The 20,400-nt window shown below is 39.3% G+C and overlaps 1 protein-coding gene across 1 annotated transcript; it reads right to left on the bottom strand.

Moving 5' to 3' along the window:
• Positions 1-106: 106 nt before the first annotated feature.
• On the bottom strand, positions 107-20,391 carry LOC143295327 (dolichyl pyrophosphate Man9GlcNAc2 alpha-1,3-glucosyltransferase-like). Its single transcript, XM_076606963.1, has 14 exons — positions 20,009-20,391; positions 18,849-18,933; positions 18,189-18,278; positions 17,227-17,315; positions 16,205-16,287; positions 15,738-15,802; positions 13,490-13,672; positions 11,408-11,543; positions 9,918-10,003; positions 8,775-8,859; positions 7,491-7,561; positions 6,751-6,819; positions 5,241-5,367; positions 107-3,932 (listed from the first exon to the last, which is right to left on the bottom strand). The coding sequence occupies exons 1-14, from the start codon at positions 20,121-20,123 to the stop codon at positions 3,768-3,770; spliced, it is 1,449 nt and encodes a 482-aa protein (XP_076463078.1). The 5' UTR covers positions 20,124-20,391; the 3' UTR covers positions 107-3,767.
• Between the last annotated feature and the right edge of the window lie 9 nt (positions 20,392-20,400).

Below are 20,400 nucleotides of genomic sequence, written 5' to 3'. Positions count from 1 at the left end.
TTTTATGAACAAGGTACACAATTGAAATGGGGAAGAGGAATTAAGCCATTAAATCACTCATTCAAACATGAATACATTCTGCAAATATGCATGCACACACTACATAAATCATTTGTGATTTAATCAAGTAAATATGCATGTTGTACTCTTCAAACATATTGCTTTACTAATGATACATTCATGTCTTATAGATGAGGGCTCCAATGGTAATGTTAAAAAGCATTATTTTGTTTTTTTTTCTTTCTTGAGAAAATAAAGGACCTGAAAATGATGATCACTTTGATTATGCTGCCTGGTTGTATTCAAAATCAAATATATGCAAACATGTTGGACTTGCTGTTCAGCGCAAATGTCTTTCTAATGGAATGTAATGCCTGCCCTCCTGTGCTGAGCCCCAGACGCAGTGGCTATGAATTCATTGCCCCAACAGCTGTACAAGGCTATGAGATCTTTAACTATTCTTACCTAGTGTTTACAAAATCTGTTCATCAGATAAATATGGTCTGAGTTTCCAGTCACTGGGAATCTAGATGTCGATGGGCAACTGTGTCTTTCAAGCTTCCAAAGCAAGTTCTTATTCTTCTTCTGTGTTCAGGGGCTGCAACACCCATGTTCACCTGAAAACTGTACTGTACGAGTGGTTTTTACAGATATGCCCCCTTTTTTATGGGGTGAAGCCAGTTCAACATGGAGAGAAACCAAGCATGTGGAGTGCTGAAAACTATCATCAATCATGCTGGATTTCAACCAGGATGGTTGTGCATACTTCTCAGAAAACTGCCAATTATCATTAACTGGGCTAGCTTTGACTAGTCAGTAGCCCAGCTGCTGGTATGAGCAAATAGCACATCAAAAAATAAACCAACAAACCACAATGAGTCAAACAACAAAACCAGAAAAAAGGGGGCATAATTGTTGGTATATTGCAGACTCGTACACGCCTCCTCTTCCTCTGGCACAGATCATTTTGCCAATCCGGAGATCCACTTTAGACAGGTACTGAACGTGCCTGAGCATCAAGTATTCTGCATCAAATCTGCCCCTTGGTGGTTCTTTCCTAATTTCTTTCAACACAACGCCAGAATGGCATACATCTCCTTGAAAGACACAAAGTCATTCGGATGAGACAATAAACCAAGGTCCCGTGTGCAGCATGCACTTAGCGCATGTAAAAAAAAAAATCCACGACAACAAAAGGGTTGTTCCTGGCAAAATTCTGTGGAAAAATCCACTTCAATAGGAAAAACAAATAAAACTGCATGCAGGAAAAAGTACAAAAAAGTTGGTGGCGCTGTAGTGTAGCAACGCACTCTCCCTGGGGAGAGCAGCCCAAATTTCACACAGAGAAATCTGTTGTGATAAAAAGAAATACAAATACATCAATGATAGTGAATCATGACTGGTCATGTCTGCAGATTTAAACAGTGTCTGATGAAGGCTGTAATCACCGTAATTCTTCATGTGCTTTCTGTCTCACATATATAATTGATGGATTCTATTTCCAGTTGGAAAAAAAAAGTTTTGTTAAAAAAAAGGAAACTTTTGCATTTTCACAAATATTGAGCAGTCCAAACCCAGGCAACCAAAACTTGAAGCAAGTGAAGTAATCGCTCACATATTCATTTGAAATATGAAGCATGAAAAGTGTACAAGCAATGATGAATAAAGTGAAAACAAAAAAGAAAACATCTTCCACCAAAGCTGCACGTCAAAGCAAATGTCAGCAGTTCAATGCTACACACTTCACACACTCATTGTAGCAGAATGACACACTTGACACATTAACCCATTCAACCCCAGGGAGCTTACAGCCTCAGCAGGCTTCCCTGCCATACTGATGAGGAAAAAATGCAGGAAATATACTTAAATCAACCATATTTTTCCTCCAAACTGACATGAGTGCACAATGCCAGAAATACTGTAGAAGTCGGAGCCATTTGCTTTCAGTTTATGCATATGTAGGAACATGGAAACCATTCTATTTAAAGAATACAGTGTTCCTGAAAATTCTTGAAATTATCAAGTCTTTTTTCCTGATTTTTACATCATCTATTGTTCCTGAAGGTAAGATATTGCAGTAGGTATGTTCATAGAAGCCATTCTAGAACCTATGCTTGTTGACTTTGAGATCTGTTTCCAGCTGGAATGAGGAAAGGCTTTGTTTCATAGTGGTATTACCTTTCTTGCTATCTATCAATGAAGGGCTTTTATAATCTAAATGGGAAAAATACAAAAAAGTTTCAAACAAAACACGGTCTGTGTGTGAACAGTGTAATGCCCTGGCTCAAGTATGAATCCTGTGTCCAGATCCTGCAAACATATGCTGCCTGTGCAGAGGTTTGCAGTGATGTCTTTTGCTGTTTGACTCCATTCTGACTGACTGGTTTCAGACATCACTCAGAAATGCAATGATAACGATGAAAAAAACCCGCTGCTTAATAAGTTAATTAAAGCTGAAATCTTTCCATCACACTGACGAAGATGATAGTTAACGTATAATGAGCGCCTGAAGGCAGTTTGCAGTCAGCCCCACCCAGGTAGGCAGCCAATTATGCAAATGACCCTGAGTTTGTAAAGCGCTTAGAGTTTGGTTTCTGACCATGGATAGGTGGTATATAATTATCAACAACAACAATAATGATAGTGATGATGGAAAATGTATTTTTTCCTTGAGTTACATTTAATGTACTTGCCATGACCCTTGCAAGAGTCTGCAATTGTGGGTCACACTATGAGTAAAACCGTTTCGTTCAAGCATAAAAGCATAAACACATAGGTCTTGGTCTTGCTCTGTTTGTCACCAGACTAAAAACTGGTGCTGCAGAGAAGAGCTACCTGTCCAAAACAGGTGTTGGATTGTGGAAGATACACCTCTCAACTAGGCATCATAGCATCAGTATTCAGACCAATGCTTCTTCTTTTCCATCGCAACTTGCTCATCAGCTATGGACCCCACCTGCATCATAAGCACACTCTCCAATCTCCCAGGTCCACATATGTGCAGACCTGCTAGTGCCTGAACCCCCTTCGTGTGTATACGCAAGCAAAAGCTCAAATGCGCACGTTAAAGATCCTGTAATCCATGTCAGAGTTCGGTGGGTTATGGAAACAAGTACATACCCAGCATGCACACCCCCGAAAGCGGAGTATGGCTGCCTACATGGCAAGGTAAAAATGGTCATACACGTAAAGCCCATATGTACATATACGAGTGAACGTGGGAGTTGCAGCCCACGAACGATGACAAAGAAGAAGATAAGCACACTTCATGTTTCACTTCATAAAAACCTTAACCCCTTCACTGCTGAACCTTGGTGAAATAAAATCAGTGTGGCATGGATCTCATGTGCTACTTTTTCTGTACTTTTAAGTGGCATAATCAATTTTGCAGTACAAAAGTAATGCAAGCCCAAGAGGAGTCCAAATAAGGAATTGTAACCGACATCCTGACCTGTAAGCAAAGTTTCGTCATGGTGAGATGACAGCCCCTCACTGATGAGCATACCAGTCAGCAGCAGACAAGGGGTTAAACAGAAGAGAAAAAAAAGTCTTAAGAAACATCAGTATTCACAAACCTACATAAAAAAATTTTTTTTTTTAAACATTCTGGGGTGACGAAAGAAAGAAAAATCAAGGGGGGAAAGGCACAAGAGTTGGTTGTCACATAAAGCAGATTATTTATTCATCCCTTCATTTCATGACATTTGCATAGATCTCTCGATGACACAGATCTCCCCCCCCCCACCCCCCCAACCCCATCCCCCACCTCACGCAGTGAACTGCAAGAAATGGAAGTAGGCGAGGAAGGCCACAAAGTGTCCACAGGAGTAGGTGGTGATCAGCAGCGTGTACAGGTCGGGAAGTTTCTGAGGGGGGGCCAGCGCTTGGCTCATCACCGCCAGCACCACAGCTCCGCACATGGACAAGGTATACTGCAGGAGAAGAAATGAAAAGAATCACCTAAAGTTTTTGTTCGTTTTCTTTTTACCAACAAATTAATGGTATCTTCTTGCGCAGTCACACTCTCACTCGAACAATAATAATAGTAATAAAATGCAGGCTTGTATAGCGCAGTGCCCTCATCTCAGATGGGGCTCACCACCCTTTACAATAGAATATACAAATTCAAGACTAAGTGAGGTAAAATATGTACAAATTCAACACAGTCTCATTTGACATTTGACTAAGTGACATAAAGATATGTAAAATCAACATGGGCACCATCATAGTCTCAAAGCAAATAAGTACGGCAGAAAAAAAAAAAAAATGTAAGCTTCTAATATATGTACGCTCATAGCAAAACGTGTTATTTTATTCTGCTTTTCTTTTCTTTTTTTTTTTTTTTGGTCACTGAAACCATGCATGCCAATAAAACTCCTTACATAGAATTACCATGAAATGCACTATCTGGCATTAGCTGTTTTCTTTGTTTTTTTTTAAATAAATGAAAATCTGATAAGCCACATCTGCCATAAAGTGAAAGTTCTCCTTCATGGCTTTGCTAACAGCGGATGTTCTTTTCCCAGTAGTGACATCATCTTTGGAAAACTGGATCCGAATCTGACTTGTTTTTATCTGCCTGTTGACTTGGCTCTGTTACTGTTTGTCTGCTCTGTTTTCTGCTGCTTTCTTTCTAAAAATATTTTACACTTTTTTTTCCCTTCAATTTTACACCCTTCAGTTGAGTGTACGCTGTTGTAAAGCCCCAGTGCATCAAATTGTTCAATCAGAATCCAGTCTGCTAGCCCTGCTTTCAGTCTCGTCCGCCACTTTGCTTTGCATTCTGCACTTGAAAACAATCAGTTCACTACAAATTTCTCTACTTTTACACCATAAACTCAGACACTGCTCTTTTTTCATGGCCTATGGCCAAACTGCGATCATGTTCAGCTGACATTGATATAGTATGTGATTTGGTTTCAATTTGATTCGATGGTGAACATGTACCATGTCGAACCAGACAGTGGTGGCAAGACTGAAGCGATGCTGTTTGATACAATAGTGAGTGTGTATTGTGATTAATGAGGCCATATACTGATTTTTTTTGTGTCAGGTGGCCCCACGTGGTGGTCAGAATTTAGTTTTCAGACACAGACAGGGTGCACGCAGCCAATAAGATGCAAGGGTCAGATTTGAGCAAAAAAGTTGAGTCTTTTTGGCCGAAAAATACGGTACTTAACTAACAACTTGAAAAGAAGCCAATTAAAAAAAAAACCACACCACAGAAGATAGAGACTTACCAATGCCTTGATGAGCCACGTCTGTTCCAGGAGAGGGCGGAGCGTGACCCTGATGAACTCATAACACAGGATGCTGGCTGCCACTGAGGGAACAAGCAGCCCATCCTTCACCAGCAGAGGCAACATGCTGCAACAGTACGCTTTTTTCTTCACGAACAGTAATATTCATTCATGACAAAGGAAGACGGCACAATGGTTAAGACACATATCTGCAAATACAGTGTCCATGAGGCTCTGGGTTTGAATCCCGGTCTCACCCTTTCTCCATGGTCATTCGGATGAGGAACCAAGGTCCCGTGAGCAGCATGAAAAAGAAAGAAAGAAAGAAGAAACCGAGGCAACATAAGTGTTGTCGTCCTATGACAAAGTCCTGTAGAAGAAATCCACTCTGACAAATACACAAATATATATACATATATAGAGAGAGAGACAGATAGATAGATTGATATATATAAATACATATATATATATATATATATATATATATATATATATGCATGTACTCATGGTCTGACTAAGCACATAGGGTTATTCTGCTGGTAAGCAGATGTGGTGCAGCGTATATATGGATTTGTCAAAACGCAGTGATGCCGCTTTGAGAAACTGAAGATGAAACATGACCATAAACTTCTTTTTCTTGTTCCTGAACATGCCATTCAGAACACTGAGATGAAACTAAAAAAAAAGATATGATGTATCTTAACATGCAAGTCAAAAAGGACTGGGAACAAGAACTGTATGATTCATCTGTCAGTGCTGGTGAGCCACAATGCATTATCTGAACCGTAAAAGTTCCAGTGATTTGCTGCTTACTCTGTACAAAAAGTCTTCAATGACTTTCAAGATTTAGAAATGTTTTCAGTGACTCTCAAGATTCAAGTACTTTATTGTCCATTAAAAAACAACAAGTGCTGTCTGAAATATGAGTTTTTCTTTCATGGCGCATGTTCGGCAGACATGAGAAATAATGATAAATATAAATCATTGCTGGTATGGCATTAGTCATCCACTTTATAAAATGAAATGGAAAAAAAACAGAAGAAAAAAACACGGAAGAAAACTGCAACCAAAGAAACTTAAAGCTCTGAACAACTTTATCTCAAATAGCTGATACATTTGGTACACAAAATAATAATTCTTTTATCCTTGTTTTTTTGGTGGGGGGTGGGGGTGTCTTCGATGACTTGTCAATACAGCATTAATCATCCATTCAATTAATAAATGATAAAAAAAAAGATATAAAAAAAGATAGAATAACAAAAACCTAATGGTTCTCAATCTCAAACCTCTGAAATATGGACTTTCAAATTTGTTTTTTTGATTTTTTTTAATCATCATTATTACATTCTGTATGATTAAAAAATAAAAGTCTATGCTTCAATTTTACTGATGACTATACTCAGGTGATTTGCAGTTTTCATTGTGAGTCAGCAGCCATACAATGACCTCCCACCCACCCCACCCAAACAACAACAAAAAAACAAACAAACCAAAAACAAAAACAGTTTACCTGAATGTAGAGATGGAGATGAACCATGTGACGACCAGCGGATGATCCACCACCAAAAGACACGCTGGACTGGAAAAAAAGCAACAACAAAAACCTCCAGAACATTTCAACTGATTTGATACATACACCACATCGCTCCTATACTCTTTGCCACTTATTTCTCCAGCAGATTAGTGATAAAATAATGATAATAATAGTAGTAGGTTTTTATGATGCATTACGCCTCCTTAACAAAGGGGCCCAGATCACTAACAATTAACATTAACATGGGGAGGGTGGGGGGAGGAATGGTCACAGAAATTCAAAACACTGAGCACTATAATCAAGACTCACAAACGGAACAAATGGTATGTGTCAATGATAAAGCACACACAAAGACATGCACAAAGACCCACACACTGACACAAACACACACACATACCGTGCCGCACCACACCACACCAAATCACATGCCAACATCTATGAAATAAGGTTTGTACAGATGTGTTTTGTGTGGCCTAGAAATTGAATATGTAACTTGGGCAGGACACTCTCCACCATAAACAAATTATAGCCCCGATAATCAGGACAGAAGCTGCCTCCTCTGCTGTTCTGAAGGTCTTAGAACCAACTGACTACCACACATACATATATACATATATGCAAGCCAAACATGTTTCACAGGTACAGCACAATCTACATATACACATTATTACACAACCATTATATGCCACAACACATTACCAGTGGAAGCAACTTACATGACAGCAATCAGTATTGACTTTTCATGAACTTGAAATGAGAACAAGAAAAACACCAGGGATGCATTCACCTGAAACAAAGATTTATATTAAAAATAAAAGGAAAAAAAAGAGAGAAAGAAACTGTTCATAGTTTCATAATAATAGAAATAAAGCAATTCTCCTGTGTCATATGTGTGTGTGTGTGTGTGTGTGTGTGTGTGTGCGCGCGCGTGTGCGCGCGCGCATATCTATGTCTTATTACATACAAACTATACTGGATATATCTCTGTTTTGTTGCTTTGTTTGGCTATTTTTTTTCCTCTGAGGAAATATTATAATAGATAATGATCTCATCTGGAGTCACTAGCTGGGGTAAATTACTGTACCTGACTCTTCTTCTTTACTTTGTTCTTGTTTTTGTCTTTTCTTTTTGTTTGTTTTTTGGGGTTTTCTTCATGTTTGGCCTAGTCATGAAACACAGCTCAACATTTTCTGACCAAGGGTAACAATATCATCACCATAAAAAGGTGGTCTTCCCTTCATCAAGTTATAATAATGCAAGCAACAAAAAAAAAAGGTTGTTGTTGGGTTTTTTTCCACAGAGTTCCTTGAATACACATTGCGAGCACTATCTGTTGAACAACAACAAATACAGAGGAGAATTCAAATAACAAATGTACACAAGTTACATGAATGACAGCGGAAAAAACAACAACCCACAGGTTACATGAATGACAGTGGAAAAAACAACAACCCACAGGTTACATGAATGACAACCCAGACACATTACTGAAGATTAATGGTCCTTGACCTTTGTCCCATGTGAACAAGCCTCGCTCTGGTCATGATTATATTAGCCAATCAGAAACAAGAAATGTTCTCAGCCCAATGTTCAACACAAACCACCGGACAACTGCTCTGCTTTACCATCCTTATACAACTGATCCTTCACTTACTGGACCAGGAGTCCAAGGGCACTTTGTTTTGTGTTGTCCAGCATTGACTAACTTCAAGGCATGATATATTCACCCCAAAATTTTATAGGTATTCAACCACGGTTAATTTTACTAACTGCTTATCAGAATGAGAGTGTTGTGAGGAATTTGTCAATCTATCTATACTAAAAAGCATTTCAATTGTGATCTATTACCACTTCATGATTTACCAAACTCATTACGATAATTATCCAAACTAAGATTACTGTATTCTTGTGCGATGTTTACACCTTTCATAAGGGGCCATGGCCCTGTATGAATAAACCATCCATCCATCCATCCAGTAACCAAGGAGTCCCTGACTCACCAGAGCCAGCCTGAACCTCTGGATGCTGGGCTTCCACAGCAAGTGCACAGACGACGGCAGCAGCATCACCAGGGTGGAAACTAAGCTGTGCACACACACACACACACACACACACACAAAATCAATTATCATAAAGAAGGAAAAAAAACAAAAAAAACATGGAGAATCAAAATCGTTATGGTTATAAGTCTTAAGCAATTGAACTTACAAAAAAAAAAACAACACGAAACATCGTTCTGTCATCTCTTAGTGCAGGTTTATCTGATCTCTTTGTAACATCTATGTGTTAAGGATTCAACAGAAGTCAGAATAATAAACATTTGGTGACCTTCCTAGATCCTCATATATTAAACAAGAAACCTCTTTTTCAAATGAAAAACCATCAGTGCCCTGTTAAAAGCTTTGAGAAACTAAAGAGATGACCAAAACCATTTAATGGGCTCAAGCGTCCAAACTAGTTCTTTTTTTTTTTCTTTTTTTTTTTTAATACTACTTTTAATAACTTTTGGTGACTAAAAAGCAAATATGTTTCATTTTCAAAAAACTATGCTTTTGCAGTCAACTGACCACTCTGGCAATTTTCATGTTATTAAAACTTATGGAAAAAGTGGAAATAGTGCTGCAGTATCTAAAACTTGCAAGAATCTGTTGCTGTTAGAACTGTCACTAAATTAAAAACAATATGAAATATTAGTCAATGCAGAAACAGCAATAGATCTTAATTTATTATAAAAAAAAATAAAATAAAAAAAAAGTTTCTGACATCGTTAAATTTGTTGAAGATGAAGGAAAGCGATCCAACTAGGACAACAGACAACGATAACATGAAACAATAAAATAGAACAGAAAACTTGATTTGAACAGAGCACATCAAAATGTCCACACTAAACTGCATGTTCACGGTGCCACCAACATACACACACAAAAACAATAAGAAAAGAAACAAGCAGCAAATGTCTGAACAGCAAAACACAAACACACATGACACAAAGACATACATCACACAGAGACCACATACACACAAACCACATACACACACAAACACATCACACACACATGTGTGCACACACATATGCGCACACACCACCCCCACCTCCCCACATATATATGAACATGCTACCCCCCTGCCTCCCACCCCCTTACCAAAGGAGAACAATCCTGTCCAAAGTGAAGAGCTGTTTGAGTTTTATCACCACGGACAAACTGCACCAAACGTTGGCCACTTTGTCCTGCAAACACACCAACCTTTCTCACAAACTTTATTGCACAGCACTGCATCACACTGTATCGTATTGTACTGTGTGGTACCGAATCATACTGGATTGTACTGTATCATGTCATACATCATATCATATTTTACTGTGTTGTATCTAACTGTACTGTACTGTATTGCATCGGATTGCATTGTATAGTTTTGTTTGTCACAACAGAGCACTCTGCATTAAATTTGGGCTGCTCTCTCTGTGGTGAGCACACCACTGCAGTGCAGCACCATCCCCCTTTTTTTTTATGTCATCTCATCCAAATGACTAGCATAGCAGCAAACAGATGACCACTCAAGATCTGGTGGAGGTGACAGTAAAAATTCTGGTCCACATAAAGAACTCAAACCCATGCACACTCCCTTCCTAGGGGGCACATTACCACTAGACCACCACTCCAGGGCCGGGTTGTATGAAGCAATCTTTGCAGCATTAAGTTTGCTAGGAGTTAAGAATGTTCCTAAGTATATGGAATTTGCTGTGGAGTTAGGAACGTTCTTAATGATAAGCAAACTTGGCGCAGCTAAGTTCGCTCATACAACTCACACCAGACACCCAGTGCATATCCATTGTCGCGGTCACAACTTCCAAGCATTGTGCCAGACTAATCAATATTACACTGAGAACAAAAAACATATTCCCTTTAAATTTTTTCCCACACAATCATAATCAATACAACAATGTACGGAGAGCAAAAGCATGGCTGGCTTAAGTGGAGGGGCTGAGCATCAAGCTCCCAGCCAAATCACAGATACCCAACGTAAAAACTAAAATTGTCTCTGCCCATCTGGTAGTGTCATTGTGGTGTTTTAGACAGGTCACATGCACCCAGTGTTGACCATGACGTTAACCCTGCTTATAACTAAATAACCAACCAGTATTTTACTTCCTCACTTATTCTTGCACCCAGATGACAGCTGCCACTGTCAACAAGAAAATATTGATAAAAAGGTGAATTTGTCAAGTCTTTCACTGCCAGCAGACTTATGAGGGGCTGTCACTGGAGTGATGTGGTGGCAGTCTCCATTCTGTGGAGGTGTGCAGGGGTGATGCTCAGTCAGTCCGGCTCCTCAACAAATCAATCATTGTCGCCAGAAGGGGGCTTGGTAGGTGGTGTCCAAAGTATGTTAATAAAACAAGAAAAGGCATGGCGAAACATCACCAAAGTGACTCAGCAGCAGTGCAGGGTCTCCTCTGGTGTGTGGCCCTCTGCAACAACCTAACATCAATAGTTCGCTGTGGACTGCTACCGATGAACCTAGATGTGGCTGTGTATGGCGGATGGGGAATGAGTGGTGTGGGAGTAATGCCACTGAAATGGTGCTGATGACAGGGCAGCAAAAAAAAAAAAAAAAGAATTGTTCAGTTCACCTCATACAGCCCTCTGCCAAAGGGGAAAAGACGGAGGAGGACGCTGCGAGCCGTGTCAACATCATTCAGAAACGGGAGCCAGCACAAGGCAAAGGATATCACCACAACCATAGCCAGCATCATCAGCTTCAGGTTTCTGAAACAGGTAGCATTAATTTTTTTTTTTTTTTTTTACAATGAATAAATACAGAAAACAAAATGCTGATTTATCAAACAAGATGATCAAAAATTAATGATGGTTTTCTTAAAACACATCATATTTCTGAAACTGTTGTCTTTTTCTTTTCTTTTTTTTTTTTTTAGAAACAAAATACAGATTTTTCAAACAAGATTATCAAATATTTTTCTTTAATACTTCTGATTTCTAAAACAGTAAGCTTTATTTGTTTTGCCTTTTAGTAAAATTTTACAAAAAAAATAAAACACTAGTTCATCAAACATGATGATAAAATATTTTTCTTTTAAAATTTTGGATTTCTATAAAGGCTGCCCCCCCCTCCACACACACACACACACACACACACACACACCTTTTTTTTCTTTCTTTTTTTTAAACAGTGTTTGAATACAAGAAAAAAAATTGTTCAAAGAAAATTTTCATATAATACTTTGCTGAAATAAGTCAGATTTCTGAAACAGTTCTCTCTCTCTCTCTCTCTCTCTCTCTGTGTGTGTGTGTGTCTCTCTAATGCAGAGAATAAAATGCCAGCTCAACAAATGAGATCAATGATACTTTTCTTTTTATGCTTCAGATTTGTGAAACAAATTGTCTTTCTTTATTTTGTAGTTGTTGCAGTGATTAACAACAAGAAAATAGCATGCCAATTCATGAAATAAGATGATCAAATCCTACATTTCTTTCACTTTCGGTTTTAATTTCTCGAGGAGGCATCACTGTGTTCAGACAAATCCATATATGCTACACCACATCTGCTAGGCAAACACCTGACCAGCAGCATAACTCAACGTGCTTAGTTAGGTCTTGAGTGCATGCATATATATTTGTGTGCCCATCAGAGTGAATTTTTGCAAGAGGACAACAGTTTTGATGCCATGGGGTCTTTTTCAGTGCTCCAAGTGTGTGCTTCAACGCATAAAAATAAGCTTTTGGTTCTCACGCATTCATCACACAAGAAGATTAAATAATATCTTCTTTTACGAATACTTTTAGAATGATTGCTCTGGTTTACATCTGATCCCTTAGAACCAACAGAGATCCTTGTTCTCCTGTCTCACATTTCTGAAATCTCCCTGTGTTTTAATTTTACATTTCACACACTTTTCTGTGCATGATCTAAAGTTGCAGAGCTGTATTTGATGCCAGGGTATCACACCCAAAATCACACACACACACACACACACACACACACACACACATACATATAGACAGATGTGTGTGTGTGTGTGTGTATGTGTGTGTGTGTGTGTGTATATATATATATATATATATATATATATAGAGAGAGAGAGAGAGAGAGAGAGAGAGAGATAATATAGACAGACAGACAGAGAGAGAGAGAGAGAGAGAGGAGAGAGAGAGAGAGAGAGAGACAGACAGATCCTGTGGCCAAGTGGTAATGTCTATGGACCAGGATTTTTACCACCACCCCCTCCCCCTGCCCCCACAGCTACCTGTTTGTTTTTTAATACATCAAAATCTTTGTTGAATGGTACTGGTCAATGGTTTAGATAAAAATTCAAAGACTTTTACAAACCTTAAAGAACAACAAAACATGATTTTTTTCCAAGACTTTTCCAGCCCTTGAAATGGTTCTCATTTTTTTCAAGACTTTTCCAGGCTTCAATGACCCTGTACAAATACTGAAAAACAAAACAAACAAAAATCCGTACCCCTGAGGTAATACACTAAAATCATTGTTGAATGGTACTGGTCAATGCTTTGGATGAAAATTCCAAGACTTTAACAAAATTTAAAGGCAATAAAACATGATTTTTTTTCCAAAGATTTTCCCAGACATGGAAATGATTCTCTTAGTTCTTGCAAGACTTTTCCAAGCTTCAATGACCCTGAACAAACCCTGACAACAACAACAAAAAAGAGAGTGAGAGACAGAGACATACCCCCGAGGTAAACTGAGCTTGAAGCAGGACCCCAGCAGGTAGCAGAAGAAGGGCATGGCGTGGTACAGCTCCATCTGCTTGTAGTTGAGGGCCAGGCAGAACAGCACGGCGCCGACCAGGTCCTGTCGCCGGGCCAACGCACACGCTGCCAGCAGTGTCAGGCCCAGGCTGATGCCGTTATATCTCAGCCCGAGTCAAGGAGTTTGTTTGCAACGCAGAATCTCACTCTGCTTTTGTGGGGATTTGAATTGGTCTGCAGTTTATGAACCCCTCTCTCTCTTTCTGTTTTTCTCACTCCCACACACACACACATACATACACTCACACGCATACGCTTGCTCCCATGCATGCACAAACACTCACAAATACCTATGCACACTCTCTGACATGGCAGCAGAAAAAAATCTTAAGCCTTCACCCACCAGGCACTGTACCAGGAGGAAGGTGGCAGAATGGTTAAGATGCTCATCTGCCAATACAGAGAGTCTGTGAGGGTCAGGGTTCAAACCCCACTCTCTCCCTTTCTCCCAAGTTTGACTGGACAATCAAACTGAGCATCTAGTCATTCAGATGAGATGATAAACTGACATTTTATGTGCAGCATGCACTTGGCGCACTGAAAAAGAACCCATGGCAACATAAGTATTGTCCTCAGGCAAAATTCTGTGGAAGAAATCCAGTCTGGTATGTACACAATTATACATGCATACACTCAAGGCCTAAGCACTTTGGGTTATGCTGCTGGTCAGGCATCTGCCTAGCAGATGTGGTGTAGTTGTAGTGTATATGGATTGGTCCCAATGCAGTGACACCCCCTTGAGAAACAAACTGAACCTAAAGACCTTGGAAAAAGAGTCTTGGTGAGATCAAGTCTGAACTATTCTTTTTGAGAGTTCCATACCAGCACATATGCAGATCTGCTGCTGCTTTAACTCCCTTTGTATATATAACACATACAATCCCATATCAGTGTTCAATAAGTTGAGAAAACACAGACATGTTAAGCATACAGCCACCAGTGAAACTAGAGTATAGATGTGATGCTTGAATTATGGGATAAGAACAATCTGTATCTCTCTCTCTCTCTCTCTTTTATATATATATATATATATATATATATATATTTATATATTTATATATTTATAAACATAGATATATATATATATCGGCGGCAGCGGCCTCCTTCCGTCTCGAGAGATGATGGCTGCACCAGAAATATAGTCACTGCCGGGCATTGCACTTCCTGCTGCAGCTGTGTAGACCGATGCTGGAGTGGCAATCTCTACTGCATGTGGGGCAGATACAGGTAGATGCTGCTTGGTTTACATACTTTGATTTGCGTGTGGCTCTTTTTCTCCTCAACGAGTCAAAGCGGCTTCTCTCTGTTTGTTTCACCCCTCTCTGAATGGCAGATTTCCAGGGTCCACGAGAGTCCACAAAGCTTACCCAGGACAGCACGTCAATACCTGTACTTTTCAGGTCCCGTTTGCAAGCGTCTTTGAATCTTAGTCAGGGGCGGCCTTGGGGACTAGATCCCTCTGATAGTTTGCCGTACAACAGATCTTTAGGGATGCGGCCTTCATGCATTCGGCAAACATGACTGAGCCAGCGAAGACGGCACTGACTCAGAAGGGCAAAGACAGCTGGCAAGCCTGTACGTTCAAGCACTTCAGCGTATGGGATCGTAGGTCCTGTGGAACAGAGCCCTCCCTCCACCACATGCAGAGTAATTCATGCAGCACCTGAAGCAATGCTGCTTTCCTGCATTTAATGACCTCAGGGGGTATCCCATCCTCTCCTGGGGCCTTTCCAACTGTCAAACAGTCTATGGCCCTGCTCAGCTCTTTTCAGTTGGCTCTGCATCCAGCTCTTCCATGACAGACAGCTCTTGAATAGCGCTCAGGGCTGCTTTTGACACGTTTTGCGTGGAGTATAACTCTAGGGAGTCCTCTACCCATCTCTCCATCTGCTTTCGTTAATCAGTGATGTTCTCTCCTGTCTTGGACTTCAGGGGTGCGGTCTTGGAAGCAACTGGACCAGTTGCCTCCTTGATGCCCCTGTACATACTGCCCGTGTTTCCCCGAGTCTGCTCTGGAACATGTATCTCTCTCTCTCTCTCTCTCTCTATATATATATATATATATATATGTATATATGTGTATGGAGGGAGGGGTACGGGGGGGGGGGGGGGAGGAGAGGAGCCCACAAAAGCAGTAGAAGGTGGTGCACGGAATTCACTGAAGGATACTGGAAGTGTCCATGGTCGATGAGGGCGAGGCCAGGCTGCAGAAGAAGGACCCCAATGCCTTTCAGCTGCAACACCAGTTCAACAGTGAATAAAGTGAAGAAAACTACATACCCCTTAAAAAAAGACGACCATTTAAGGTAGGTTTCCATGACTGGAAATTACAGTGTATATGAAAAATACAGCTCAGTATCTGATTTTAGTCAAACTTTTAGATCCTGATATAAATAAGTTAAAAAGAAAGCAAGTGGATGCACAAGCCAGCATGTGCACACACACACACAAACACACAAAATTTCATGAGGAAAATGTCTCAATCAGCAAATCTAAAACAATCACAAACTATATAAAGCATACATCATTTTCTGACAGCCCTTTCAAGAATTAATCAATTCACTCATTAACTAATTCAGCAATCAATCGAGGGAACAATCAGCAAGCAAACAGACTGGAGTGTAGCACAGTCTCACCTTATCATTGTCAGAAAAAGGGCGACGAATCAAAAAACACAGAACACAGGCTGGCACGTAGATCAGCAGATCAGCCACCACCACTGGAACAAAGTTCAGTTCAGTTCAGTTACTCAAGGAGGCATCGCTGTGTTCAGACAAATCCACATACGCTACACCACTTCTGCAAAGCAGATGCCTGACTAGCAGCTTAACCCAACACACTTAGACCTTGAGGGAAAAAAAGAAGAAAAAAACAAAGGATACATCTTTAAAAAAAAAACCCACAAAACAAACAGTTGATACACAGTCATGAATATGGTAGGCGCAAAAGTTGAATGGAAAACAACTAGACTGCTGGGTTTCAGTTTCAGTTTCGTTTCTCAAGGAGGTGTCACTCCTTTTGGACAAACCAATATACACTATGCCACATAATTTCTTCTACAGTATTTTGCCAGAAGACAACACTTCCGTTCCCATGGGTTCTTTTTCAGTGCAAAAAAAGCATGCTGCGCACAGGACCTATGTTGATCGTCCTCTCAAAAACAAACTTGAAAACCCATCTATTCAAACAGGCCTTTGGGTGTGATGAAGCATAGCTAATTGTCTGCATTCTTCCTCCTCCTACCCACCCCACTTTGCCCTTTACTTGAGTCATCATCAATGTAGTGTGTGTATGTCTGTGGATGGATGTTTGTGTGTGCACAAGCATGTGCGTGCCTGTGTGCATGCGATGGGTATTTTTTTCATGCATGTATGTGTGTGTGCGCATGTGTGCGTGTGTGTGTGATTGTTCATACCTGCAATTTGTAGTACTGTCTTGATGTATGGATACACATGCGTGTTATTTTTTCATGTGCAGAGCTATTTTATTATGCACTATTGTAAATGTGTTGTTTTATGTATGGCGCTTAGAGCCCATTACATGGGTAGTATATATATAAGAACTATCTATTATCATTAGTATCATCATCATCATCTTTATTATTATTATTAATATTATTATTGGAGAGAGAGAGAACAACAAATGTTATTACACTGACCTGAATACCTCATGAAGAGTTTATGTTGATCATTCTGCAATCCTCTCGAGTCATTTAGTGCCACCCATTCAGGATTGATCCATTTTGCTCTGTTCATGAAAGGTAAAACTTACATCAAATTCAAAAGTATATTTTAACATAATAACAAAAACATTTTCTTTGTGTTCAAATTCCCCATATGATACTATGATGGGATCTAGGCACCTCCCATGAAACTGCACACATATAATAGTACATAATGACATACATATAATGATATATAATACAGCACATAATGACATAAGGCAGAAAAATAACAACAATAATACAAGGACAATAATACAGACTGAATATGTAATTCATCTGATGAAAAAGAAGCTTAAAATATGCCTTACATAATAATATATACACACAAAAGCACACACACATGCATACATAACACACACACACACACACACACACACACACACACACACACACACACACACACATGCATACATGCACACTCATAAACAGAGAACACCCATCCACGAGTACACAAACTAAATGGATACTTGATTAGGAAAACAAATACGGTACTACATGAATTATGTCAAAATTATCATTCTGCACATTCAGATACAGCACTCCCAAAAAATAACACCACAAATGTGAAGAGAAAACAATATGTGAAAACAAAAACGAAACAAAAACAAGACTAAAAAAATAGCCAACAACAAGCTGACAAAAAGATCTTTTGGTGTTATCACAAGCAATCCCCTCCTCAACCACATATCTTGCCCCTAAACCATCTGTTCACAATTCTGACTGGTGCTCAGTTCTGCTAAATAATAAAAAATAAAAAAAAGTACAAAAATACAGTACAAAATGGTAACAGTGTGTACTATGGCCCCTTACCCAAATCCTCCCTTACCCTAACCCATAACAACATGCTCCCATTTCATTCAAACACTGAAACAGACAACAAAGTGTTTGTATCTTACACCAAGCCACAAAGGAAGCTGTGGTATGCAGTTAAAGGTGGGTAGTCCAGACCCCAGTACAACAAATCATTATCTGTGCTGTTTTTATACCTGGACAAAAAAAAAGCTAATTATTACAGTATTAGTGAAAATAAAATTTATGACATGGATCATGAATGCATGCAATATATATATATATATAACAACAAGATTCTGAAGAAGGGACAACAAACAGCACTGGCACCGACTGAGTTAGAACAATACTTTCTTAAGTAACATTCCTAAAATATGAACTGCAAGTATAAAAGACAAAACAACATTGCTGACAGACTGAGCCGGAAGCAAATGAGAGGGTGAAATAGACAAGAGAAAAAAAGGTGAGGGAGAAGGTGTGGCAGAGAGGGGGGGGGAGGGGGAGAGGGAGAGATGCATTTGCACAAAGAGTAACACACACACACAAACTCGAACACACTCAGTGACTCACACACAAATACCTACAATATGTGTGCAAGCATACACACGCACACACACGGGCATATATATATATATATATATATATATAGAGAGAGAGAGAGAGAGAGAGAGATGATACAGAGAGAGGGGGAAGGAGGAGAAAGAGAAACATCTATAGTTATACAAAATGATGGAAAGAGTAACAGAAAAGTTTAATACAGAATTTACCATTGACTAGTAGGTAAATTGACTGTAATCTCCATCCAGTGCCTCTGTGCTTCAAAGTCACCAAACATTGGTGGTTTATTGCATCCTGAAAATGTAAAATGCAAACAATGTGATAAATATTTAGTGCTCTATTTATGTTCCTATCTTGATATCTATTCATCTACATTTATACAAACACATAAAATCAACAATTTATTGTTTGGTTGAATCATAAGTCTTCAATATGACAACAACCACTTTATTTTATTTTCTTCTTTTTTTTAAAGTCAAACATTAGCAGATTCTTTGTGTCCCTTTATGTGTGCAACAAAACAAAATATGAAGGTCTGGGTAAGCATGACAGTTGAGTAAGAAAGTTTTGGACTTTTACCACACTTTGAATATTGGTTGAAGTCACACACTGGGTCTGTATTATTTTGCCAAAGATTTAAAACAAAAGTGATGCAAGGGCAGTATACCTATTACCAATGGAAAAGGTTGCATTTAAACCCCACAAATGGCACTTTTCCCCCCCACCATTTCACCAGTACTTATGTAAAACTAAAAGTATGTGGCAATATTCATTCAAACAAATTATCAAAATTACATGTGATCATCCACTCTTTCCTGGTATTCTCAAATTATTTATTATATACCCCCTAGTAATCTTATCTCATATCTCTCTCCCCCCCCCCTCTTCTTCTTAATGAAACCCATGTTGCAAAAACATAAAATCATTTCCATTTATCATCAATGTGACAGAGTAAAATGGACAGATTTGAAATTGTGCTATTTTTGTTTTTAGTTTTACTTTCTGTTTTTATGTGAATAGGTGGGGAGGTGTGATGAGGATGCAATCCTGTGCAGTGGTTATAAAGTGTTTTTACTCTATGTGTGTGTATACACGAATACGTGTGTGTGTGTGTGTGTGTGTGTGTGTGTGTCTGTGTAAGTGCTACATGTGCAGCCACACACATGTAGTGATGTACACTTGCATACACGCAGATCACGATGCATGCGTGTGCGCACTAGCGCACGTGATTGCGTGAGCAAGTGTGTGTGTGTGTGTGCTCGCGCGCATGCACATTCTCCAACACCAGGTGCCGGGCTTATCCCTGGCCTTTGCTGCTAACTGAATTTGAAGCTTACATCAATCTAAATATGTAAGAGTTAAAACATACCTGAATATCCATGTTTTGCAATCGTCCATCTAACTGCGACAGCGCACAACACCATCAAACTCAGCTTAGCGCAGAACTGCATAGTTCCTGGTAGCAGATCTGCACAGCCCGGCATCCACGTTTCATATTCTCAAATAGATTTTGTTTAATATTTATATGCACACAGCAGTTGACAATTTTTTATGCAGGAAAAATGCACATAGCAAAATTAATTTCTTAACAGTCCCTCATTTCAGTCTGTTTCATCGTTTGCTATACAAAACCATCCTTTTTTCTAGTTCCTATACTGCTGTTTATAGCATAAGTCTATCATGTCTGATTTTCCTTTTCACTCAGTTTTGCCTTTTACAGCTTTTACAATTTCTCCGAAACGATGCTTTTAATATAAACAG

Source organism: Babylonia areolata, chromosome 20, assembly GCF_041734735.1.
Source record: "Babylonia areolata isolate BAREFJ2019XMU chromosome 20, ASM4173473v1, whole genome shotgun sequence".
NCBI classification, from domain to species: Eukaryota; Metazoa; Mollusca; class Gastropoda; order Neogastropoda; family Buccinidae; genus Babylonia; species Babylonia areolata.
This window is presented reverse-complemented; position numbering and strand designations above follow the sequence as displayed.